Source organism: Brassica oleracea, chromosome C1 (assembly GCF_000695525.1).
Source record: "Brassica oleracea var. oleracea cultivar TO1000 chromosome C1, BOL, whole genome shotgun sequence".
Classification (NCBI taxonomy): Eukaryota; Viridiplantae; Streptophyta; class Magnoliopsida; order Brassicales; family Brassicaceae; genus Brassica; species Brassica oleracea.
Genome location: NC_027748.1, coordinates 9,824,336 through 9,835,587, shown reverse-complemented (window position 1 = coordinate 9,835,587; position 11,252 = coordinate 9,824,336). Strand labels below are relative to the sequence as shown.

Here is an 11,252-nt window from a genome sequence, read left to right as displayed (position 1 = left end):
GATTTATAAATATATAAACATACCATTAATTAATATAGAAACCACTGTTTTGGTCAATATAACAATCGGAAGTTAATATGCTTACATAAAATTAATTAAAAATAAAATTGATTCGTCCTTTAATTTTTTTTTTCATATACAGAAAATCTAATTGTATACATAAACAATAACATTAGTACATATACAAATTGAGCCTGATGAATTTATCCTTATATTATGTTATAAATTGGCCCAATCATTTTTGAAATAATATTTTAATGGTTCAACATATATTGTATAATAGGGCCTGCTTCAAAACAAATAAAGCCTAACATTTTAAATCATATTTTAGTTTTTTTTTTGGCTCAGATTCTTAAAAATGTTTTCTAAATTATGGCCCATAACTTAGAAGTGATTTAGCGAAGAGAAAAAAATACGACTGGTGTTAAAAAAACAAAAAATAATGCCGATTGAAACCGTCGAGGGCTTCGTCCCCACGCGATAAACGACGGTACTTCGCAGTTATCGCAGCCATTATAGAAGAATGAGGGAAGAGTATTTAGGTTTTGTGTGATTGAGATGAGTAATAATGGTTTTGGTACGTGTGTGTTATATAAGAGTAAAATCCTAAGGCTTGTAACTTAGTTTCCTCCGTTAAAATCGAATTTATTATCAAATATTTTTGCCTTGGCCTGCACAAAACGATTTAATTATATTGCCAAACGTTATCTTCGTTGAAAATCATATATTTTTTGCCTTGGCCAGCAACCAACGAATTGGTTATATTCGCAGATTTCAATACACTTACAAACTGGGAACCGACCGGTTCGGTTCGGTAAACAAAAAATAAGAAGTTACAACAAAGGGATCTGTTTGTCTTCAGAATTACGGAATTCTCACGTAACGTTGTCATAATGCTTCGGCGTTCTCAAGTAACAAACTAACGGTACGTTGAATACATTGTAGTGTCACAAATCCCTTTGGTTTTATCTCTTCTTGGGACTCTCTATACTCTTCTATATTTTTTATAGTTCAAGCATGCTCATAGTTTGACACATTGAAGAACAAAGTTATGTGAGAAGAAGAAGTCACGTTCAAGAACAACATTAGAGAGAGTAATGATACTCTTTATAGTTCAATCATGCTCATAGTTTGCATATTCTTGCCACGAGTCTACCATGACCTTACCATGCATGATGCGTCATGTAATTGTTAGACAGAGTAATCACCGTCGAGCCCATTATAGCATCACTAAGCCAGTCTTCACAGTTAGACAACGAACAGTGATCAACCCAAACATGATTCTCTCTGAAGATCGACACACCATCACCGTCTTCTCCACCCGTAATGTCGTGGGGAGCTTCGCACCTTAGCATTCCCACCTGGCTTGCAGTCATGTTTATGAATCCCGTGGATTATAATGTTGGTCACGTACTGGATCGTCATGCAAGGCCCCCAGCGATGTGCACGGACGCGCCACGACCGTCGATGGTCTTGAAAGAGTTCATGATGAGTTCTGATTTGAGATGAATGGTCATGTCTCGTTGGAAGATGATCCAGAGCGGCTCGTCTCGAACCACATCGTGTATTAACTTTCCGGGCTTAGGGTTCAGTGGGTCGTCGTTTCCTGAGTCGGTCACCATGTAGAACTCCGAAGGTTTCTTTTATAACAGTGAGTTTGAAGTAAAAGGTGGGTAAGAAGGAACAAGAGAGAACTCCGAAGCATTAGCTTTACGTGAGAACTCATAACAAAATTTCCTGAAAAAGCTATAGATACATGTAGTTGGTTTTATTTTGGGAGAGTAAGGAAACTCTCTACGAAATCTGTTTACAGAACCGGTGAATAAGGAAATTTTTTTTTGGAGAGTGTCTCTCCAATGGACACGTGTCTAACTTGGTGTGAAAGCATTAACTACAATGCTTCTCTTTTAATATATAAGGGATAATAAAAGCAGAATTAGCATTAATTCGCGGTTTTCAGGTGAATAACCATAATAGCCAAGTGTTACTTTTGAAACAAGAAAATCGGGACAGATTGATAATTGCCATCAGAGAACTTTTTTGTTCTTAAAAATCATTTTTTGACCTTTTTGAATTTGAAGATGGAGGAAGGAAGACTTTTGAGATACTTTAATCTTTTCTTTAATTACTTTCATCTTTGATCGATTGTTTTACTCGCATCTTGTGTCTATTTTGAAACTCTTTTTGCGCTCGTCTTCTTTTTTGAATCTGTATCATCTATCTTTAGAGAACTTTTGAAATATTTGTACTACTGAAATATAGCACTACACATTCGCCAAAAAAATATAGCACTACAAGATATCATGCTTCCGGTCTTCACGGCCTACTTTTAGGTCAGGAAACTCTTAAATATTCTTTCAATACGCAGTGATATATTCCATAAAAGTGTCCTTTGATTGGACCATCACATACGTTATGCATAAAAAGTTAGAGCAAGAGTATCACTGAACCTCTTTGGAATTCATCTTTTCAATTTTTTATTATTAATTTTTTCTTTTTTCTTTTTGATTTTAAAAAAGAAAAAAAAAAATTGACCAATCGCGGACCGCCACGACACGTGGAGCCTGCACTACAGTGTTGAATTTTAAGAGAGAGGGATTCACGCTGGAGAGGCATGACGAGCCGACTTCATCGGTTATGATTATTTTAATTTTTTGCGCATGCCCTTATAACTTTAGTATTGCTATTTTGCTTTCGTATGATTAAGGAAGAATAATGCAATAATCTCTCCGCCATTCTCGGTAGAAATATCGACTTTAACATGTACAGCATTCTATGAAAGCCAAAAAACATACAAATAACTAGAACTGCTAAAAAAAAAAAGAAGAAAGAAATTAGAACTGCTACAAAGAAACTTGCCAACTAACTTTGAATTTTGAAAGTGTTACAACAATCTAGGAAGTCATTTAAATCAAAAGAAATGATAAGATTCGTAACATTTCACTAAACCTTAACTCATCAAAAACAAAAGTTATCGAGTAGACATATTCATTTCTCACAATCAATAAAAAATGAGTACACACAATCACTTAGCAGCAGCAACGTTCTTATCTCCACGTACCAACTCTTCCTTCTCTCGCCACACCGCATGAACCTCGTCCGTGCGAAACCGCTGCGTAAAGGTAGAGTCTTCTAACGGCGTTTCAATACCGTTAACAAACTCAAGTAGACCCGTGTACGCAATCATCGCTCCGTTATCAATACAGTAACGGTCATCCGTCGCAAAGAGCCTACCGTCACGTTCAGAACACATAGTCCTCATCATGTCCTGCAAACGCTCGTTACACCCGACTCCACCAACTATCAAAACGTCTTTCTTGTCGCAATGAGCCATCGCTCGTTCCGTTATCTCAACCAACATCGCAAACAACGTCTCCTGCAACACCAAGAAATCATAATAATCATAAAACCAAATTATCTCCCATTTATGATTAAAAAAAAAGATAGAGACTTACTTGAAGAGAATAGCACAAGTCAGCTGGTGTGCACTCATTCTTCTTGAGCTTCTCCTCAGCAGTAGTTTCGATATAACTCAATATCCCACTGAATGATACATCCATTCCTTTAACAGCATACGGTAGATCAATAAAGTTGTTTCCTTTCTTCGCAAGCTATAAAAAAAAAACGAGTTAAAAACATTGTAACAGAACACACAACAAGGTTCTTGAACTTTTACCTGCTCGATGTTATACCCAGGACTCGGATCATTAGACAAATTCAAAACTCTAGCGAACCGGTCCAAGCAATTACCAACAGCAATATCAATAGTCTCACCGAAAATCCTATACCTCCCTTCACTATAAGCAATCACCTGAGTGTTCCCACCACTCACATACAACACAACAGGATCATCAGCACCGGTAACAACCCTCCCCATCTCGATATGAGCAACGCAGTGATTCACACCGACGATAGGCTTCTTCCAAAGCTGCGACAACACTCTAACGACAACGGCCGAGACTTGCAACGGCGCTCCCATCCCGGGACCTTTGGTGTAGCAGATGCAGTCGATTTCTTCGGGGGTGAGTTTGGATGTTTCGAGAGCTGATTTGACTAGAGGAAGAACGTGGTCGAGATGGTGATGCGCGGTCTCTCTAGGGAGGAAACCGTGACCAGGTGGGGTTATGTATGTGTGGCGAGGGTTGGCTAGGATTGTGCCGTCTGACGTCACAATTCCGACACCGATCTTGTTGGCTGAACCTTCGAAACCTATAGCTATATTTCTCTTCATCTCTCTTTAGTAACAGAGCAACAGAAACAGAGTCAGGCAGAAACATCAAAGTAAGGGTTTAGAGGAAGAAAGATCCAAACTTTCACATTCATTGATTCGTGAAACTAGTTTTCACAAGAGATAATCAAGTAAAGTAATCATTTTTTCATACCTCAACTACTTCTCGGAGTCAACTGTTTCGATCTAAATCTCTCTCTTCTTTTCAATTCCGACCAAGGTTCCTTCTTTTTGGTTAAAGGTTTCAGAAGCTCGAACGAAACTAATCCTATCTCTGTTGGTTTCAGTCTCGCGTCTTTGCTCTTCCCCTGATGATGATGTTCGGTTGAAACTTGAAACTGGAGGCGTTCGAGCTTGAAGCTCTCTTTTTTGCACCACAGAGATTTAGGGTTCTGGTTCAATTTTAGCTCGGGTTTGGTTCGAGAATTTCGGTTCGGTTTCAGTTTCGAAATTGAACCTGGTGATTAAATGTTTTTAACCGGTTGGTTTACTCGTGTAATTAACCCTGTTAACTCGCCTCTAATTAACCTCAATAATGCCGGTTTCTTCTCATTACTAGATTAACTATCACATGTCGGTTAGATAATTGGTGTATAAGTCCAACCTAAACCTTCTTGCCTTTGTTGCTTGCGGTAGAGGCAGGGCCGTTCCAATATGATCTTTAAAAATATAGTGGTCCATTTAAATACTTTAAAAATCATCAAAACTTAGAGCATGATTAATGCAGATCTTTTAAGACGTGGTTCTTAACGTAATATAAGATACGTCTTTTAACTTTTATATTTTTTATTTAATAAACGTTTTTTAATTTTTTTTAGTTAAAAACTAAAAGACGTATTTTATATTATGTTTAAAACTTCATCCTAATAGACTTGCATTACTCATGTTTTTAATACACAATACACCAGACTAGCAACTAAAGTCTATTATAATGTTGTGAGTTGTGACCGAAAACCCTAAAACTATACTACAAAAATGATAATCTTTAAAATGGTAATGTTTGCGTCTAAAGTTTTAGTTTGTTAAGTTCTAGGCCGAGGGCCAAAGCCGATCTAATACATCCCTATAGTCATTGTTACGGGTGGGAAAAAAAAACCGGAACCGAATTACCCGAAAAAAACCAGAACCGAACCGAACTGAATTTATGAATTATCCAATTGGATACTGAAATTTTATACCCGAATAACCGGAAACGAACCCGTACCGAACCGATAACCGAATACTCATATAGAACGGATGAAAAACCCTTATACACTTACCTTATACATATATCTTTATAGTTTATATTTTATACACTTGCCATTTTTTATTGATCAACACTTATCTTATAGGAGAAGCTTGTATTGTTTGGATGTTTTATTCCCACAATTTGGATTTTGGTTTCTGAATGAGGAAATCGTTTGAATGTTATTTTGGTATTGGTTTTAATTCATTTATTTGCAAGTACATCAGATTAATTTGGGTAATATGGTTACAAAGTAACCATTTAGAACCGAACCCGATTGGAACTTTTTTTCCGGTTCTAATATGGTTACCAAACTTCAGGAATCGAAAGAACCGAAAAACCAAAAAAACCGACCCGATCTGGTCCGAAATTTTCACGATTCTTTAATGGTTACCAAATTTCAGAAACTGAAAGAACCGACCCGAACCGAACCAAAGAACCTAACGCCCACCCCTAGTCATTGTGGTCATCTTTTGTCACTTGAAAGTTCTTTGATTTTTTTTAATACGGGTTATTCCAGACCGAGATCCAAATTTATTTTTAAGTGGAGGTACAACTCACAGATGAACCTTTTTCCGAGTATTCAAATATGGTTTATATATGTGGCCACACGAATGGGTAATCTGAGTTAGAGAAGTTTTGAACCCATGTCCCTTAGAGCAGACCCGTGTGGTCACTACAAGAAAACAGGACCTTAACGACTACAGTATTAGTAGCTAGTTGGTCGTAATATGGGCATTACGACCAATTAACTTTGAAAATCGATTGGTCGTTAGAAGCTGGTCGTAATTAATTATTAGAGGCACATTGGTCGTAATATTACAACTAGACATATTAGTCGTACACTGGTCGTAACTTACGACCAATTTACCTCTAATGTTGATGTTTATTAGTCGTAAGGTAACGACCACTTTACATCGACTTTAGATGTTCATTGGTCGTAAATTTGACCAACTTTATTTATTTATTTTCAAATTTTGTATTTATTTTCAAATTTTATATATTAATTAAAATTAAATATTTAAATTTAGTTTGATTTAATTTTTTAAAATTTGATAAAATTAAAAGAAAATATCTAACACCCGTAAACATAATAATATCCATAATATAAAACATTTAAAATACAAATTAATTAAAACCGAAAAAACTAAGCATTAAGATTTATTTTGTCGAAGAAGTCGGATGATGTGCCGGAGGTAGAAGCTGATGGATCCGGCTGTCCGAGAAAGGTACTCCCGTAAGAGTTTCTAGGCGCAAGGTTCCCAAGTCTCTTTCTACCGCCAGCCATAGCAATATCGTCAATTTGAAAAAAAAAAACCAAAAAAATAGATGGTTGTAAACAATTCAAAATTTTTATATAAAAAAAATCTAAACCTATTCTAATTCCATCATAATCTAACTCCATCCTAATCTACTTCCATCCTAAGCTAATTCTAAACCTAATCTAATCACCTAACTAACCACCTAAAACTAAAAAAAAAAAACTTACCTAGAGAGAGAAGGGAAGTTGTTGTTAGAAAGAAGGGAATGAGCAACCAAATGGCTTCGCTAGGTCCGAGTATATATAGAGTTTTAGTGTTAGTCGTAAATTGGTTGTAATATTACGACCAATGAGAGACTAGCGGTCGTAAAGGAGACGTAAATTTACGACCAATGGGGGACCAAATAATATTACGACCAATTAGAGACTAAATAATTTTTTTTTACAACCAATTAAGGAATAATAATCGTAAAGAAGAATTAAAATTACGACCAATGCGGGACGAAGTCCTTTACGACCAATTAGGGACCAATGTGGGAAGAATTAAGATTAGTCGTAACTGAGTTGTACTTTACGACTAATTAGCTTCGTTTTGTGTTTATACCCTAAAACCGAAACCTCAAACCCCAAATATCATAAGTTTTATACACTTCTAAACCCCAAAGTACAAAGATTTGTTTTTAAACTAAGTTCATATTTAATTGAGCAAACATGATAATAAGTTATATATTATTTGTAATCCAATACAAAGAGTTTAATAATATAACAAAACACAAACACTGTAACATAATCAAACTCGTTCAGTAGTCATCAGAAACATCATCCACTTCATCATTTTCTTCAAATTCATTTTCGTTGGCTTCACCTGTTGCATCGTCTGGAAGTTCTTCATATCCCTGGTTGTGTGGATCAACAAGTAAGATATCATTTGTAGCTTGCCCAGTTACTTCTACTTCATTTACGACATCTTCTTGTAAAGGCGGTTGTTGCCCCGAGGTGTAACTTTTATAGCGGCTAACCAAGATATTCCAGATTGTCTGATCCTCGGGTATGGAATAAAAAGAACTTGGTCTGCTTGAGATGCCAATATGTAGGGTTTAAATTTGTTGTACCTCCGTGTAGCAATTATATCAACAACTCCAAACTTGCTATATCGAACACCTCTATTGACGGTGGGGTCAAACCAGTCACATTTGAAGAGAACGCATTTCAGCTTCACCAGACCGGGGAACTCCACTTCGATGATCTCTTGTAAGATTCCATAGAAATCAGTTTCACCTTTCACACATACTCCATAGTTCATTGTTGCTCGCCGACTTCATATTCGTAAGTGTGAAAAGTGTAGCCTCGTGTGAAATACCTAGTTGTTGTGGTGACCTTAGCGACCGGACCTTGTATCAATTCGTGAAGCCACTGAGGATAGAATGGATCATCATAATCAGCCTTGATCATCAACATATATATATAAATATATAACTTCATTAATTATATAATAAATAACATATTTACGATTGATAATAACTTAACCATAAATGTGCAACTACGTTTCTCGTAAATTGGTCGTTAATCAGATGGTAGCTTGTCGATGTAATTTAGTCGTACATTTACTACCACATTACGACTACCTGAAAGTGTGGTCGTAAATGCGAAGTTAGTTTACGACCAATTTACGACTAAACCTTTTAGTAGCAAAATTACATCTAATTTACGACGGAATTTAACATAGTCGTAAGTTAGACGTAACGTCGAAGTTAATTTACGACTACACATTTGTAGTCGTAAATGGTAGTTGTTACTCTCACGTTTTCTTGTAGTGGGTTAATTTCTTTAATTCTTTCCTTCAACTGGTAATAATTAGCACATACATGTATAGCTTACATGTCCATGCATGAATATGAATTGAATTTCCATAATTGCATTATACCAAATACCACTTTATAATATCTATTTGTTTTTCAACTACCATTCTGTCATTTGTGGGATCGACTATTAGACTATTTTGATGAGACATGATGATATGTTGGCAAATGAAAAATATAAGACATTATATAAATAAATAAAATTATTACTATATATAATCAGATATGCGTCTTCACACACTCCATTTTTACAAAGCATTTAAATTTTAAAAACTCTCACCACAAAATAAAATAAAAGTAAATCACAATCAACTTCCCTGAACCAAACTTTTATTTAGTTATTTAAGCTGTGTAGAGTTTGGGATCAGACAACCTCGGAACAGGAATAGCCACAAGTGGACTCTTCAACTTAAGAACAAGCCCAAACTTCTCTTCAACCTCAAACTTCTGTCCTTTAGGAGCTTTCCAGTCAAAAGAGTGAAGAAGCGACGCAATGTTGAACAGAACAAGCCTCTCGGCCATGTTAATCGCCGCGCAAATCCTCCTCCCAGATCCAAAAGGCAAATACTTAAAATCACCACCATTGAAATCAAGCGAGTTCTCCAAAAACCTCTCAGGTTTAAACTCGTTTGGTTCATCCCAATGGTTAGGATCTCTATGAATCGCCCAAACGTTGATGAATATCTTCGAGTCTTTAGGCACAGTGTACCCCGCAACCACAGAGGTCTCGCTGTTCCGATGAGGCACAAGAAGAGGAAGCGTAGGGTGAAGCCTAAGAGTCTCTTTCATAACAGCTTGTAGATAAGGAAGCTTTGGTAAATGCGACTCTTCAACGATACTGTCTTTACCAACAACTTGATCTAGTTCTTGTCGGATTTTCTTGAAAACTTCTGGTCTACTAACGATCTCCGCCATTGCGAACTCCGATGCGTTAACCGATGTGTCCACACCGCCAAGAACCATGTCCATAAGCAGTGACTTTACGTGTGTCAACGAGAGAGGAGCTTTCTCATCGTCGTCTTTAACCCTAATCAAATATTGTAAAAAATCTTCTTCGTCTTCGCTTTTTTTCCCCACCATCTTGACATGACTCTCCATAACACGATCGAACAAAAGATCTAGCTTCTTCACGTGGACCTTCATCTTCTTAACAAGTCCTTGGAAGTCAAATCTCGCGAACATGGGGAAGAAGTCGGAGTAGTTCTGAATCCCTTCGATGTCGGAGATATCAGAGATTAGGGTTTTGAGCTCGTTTCCTAAGCTCGTCCTCTCTTCTCCTTCAACAGTAGCTCCCCACATCATTCTCGTCACGACGTTGAAGATAGAGAGGAAGATCTGCTCTCCTAGGTTCACGGGAGACCCGTCGCGAGCCATTTCCGACATGTAGACAACGGTTTGTCGGGTTTCTTCGCGGCGAGTGGAGTAAGAAGCTTCGAGTGTCGGCGTGGTGAACATCTTCATGACGCAGAGCTTACGTAGTCTCCTCCAGTGGGTGCCGTAAGGAGACCAGAGGATGTCTTCTCCACCGTAAGTGTTGATCTTCCCTACTTCGGGGAGGTCATGGTTCGCGAAGGTTATGTCGTGGGTTTTGAGAACCTCGCGAGCCATTTCTGGGGAAGAGACGACGATAGCGAGTTTGGAGCCGAGGTGAATTTTCATGAGAGGGCCGTGTTTTTGAGTTAGGGCTTGGAACTGTGTGTGGAGGATGTCGGAGTTTAGGAACGGGAGGTTTCCCACGATGGGAAGTGGCCATGGTCCTGGAGGCAATGGTGGGCCGTTCTTGGATTTAGCCTTTCCTTGAATCCAAAAGTAGCAGAAGATGGCGACGAGCTACGGCGAGCATGAGGGAGCTGTATGGATCCTCTGTTTTGAGGATTGTTGAGAGAGTGAAGTTAGACGAAGTCGCTTCCATTTTTTTTTCAGACAAGAGACTTTGGTTACTGGAGGTTTTGGTGTGGTGGTAGATAAAATGGGAGTATAGTATGGAGATTTTATATTGTAGGCTCGGGGAGAATGATGTTATTATTTTATTATTAATGTATTATCATATCAACTTGTAAGAAATTTCTTAGAGCACCATTAACCCTAGCATCCATTTGGGGTGCTTAATTTTTTTTTTTTTTTTTTTTTTTTTTTTTTTTTTTTTTTTTTTTTTTTTTAGTTTTTTTCTGATTTTTAGAAAAGAAAATATTTAAAAATGAACCAATAGCGGGCCGCCACGTATCAGTGGGGCCCGTGAAACAGTGCTAGCACCGGTGCTTAATTAAGCACAATAAGCACATGTACTTAGTTTTTGTGTGGATTCCACCACTATTATATTAATTTTTTGCTAAGCACCTCCCTCTAAACACTTCCATTAATCATGCTCTTAGGTTCCTTCATACTCAGCGCTCAAAAGTGAAGATTTGCGACGGCGTTGATATTATTAGTATAAGATTTTGCATGTAATTTTCTAGAAAAAATCCAAAAAAGTAACACTAAACCGCCGTATCTTATTTACACAAATTAAAATTTTTAGTAAAACCAATTGAAATGTTAAAATTTCATGAGTAAAAAAGACCTGAAAATAGACAAAATATTTTTTGCATTATGATGAGAGGGTAGGCATTTAATAATACTAAGAATAAAAATAAATAAATATTTTAATATTGATGTTAATATCATAAATAAATAAGAGAA

General features: G+C 37.0%; 1 protein-coding gene and 1 pseudogene across 1 annotated transcript; both read right to left on the bottom strand.

The window, feature by feature from the left end:
* Positions 1-2,851: 2,851 nt before the first annotated feature.
* Positions 2,852-4,616, bottom strand: LOC106324093 (probable tRNA N6-adenosine threonylcarbamoyltransferase). The gene is made up of 4 exons (XM_013762115.1): positions 4,383-4,616; positions 3,677-4,235; positions 3,456-3,611; positions 2,852-3,376 (listed from the first exon to the last, which is right to left on the bottom strand). Exons 2-4 carry the CDS (start codon positions 4,229-4,231, stop codon positions 3,026-3,028), a joined length of 1,062 nt encoding a protein of 353 aa, XP_013617569.1. The 5' UTR covers positions 4,232-4,235; positions 4,383-4,616; the 3' UTR covers positions 2,852-3,025.
* A 4,147-nt stretch (positions 4,617-8,763) lies between these two features.
* LOC106314738 lies at positions 8,764-10,564 on the bottom strand (annotated as a pseudogene).
* Between the last annotated feature and the right edge of the window lie 688 nt (positions 10,565-11,252).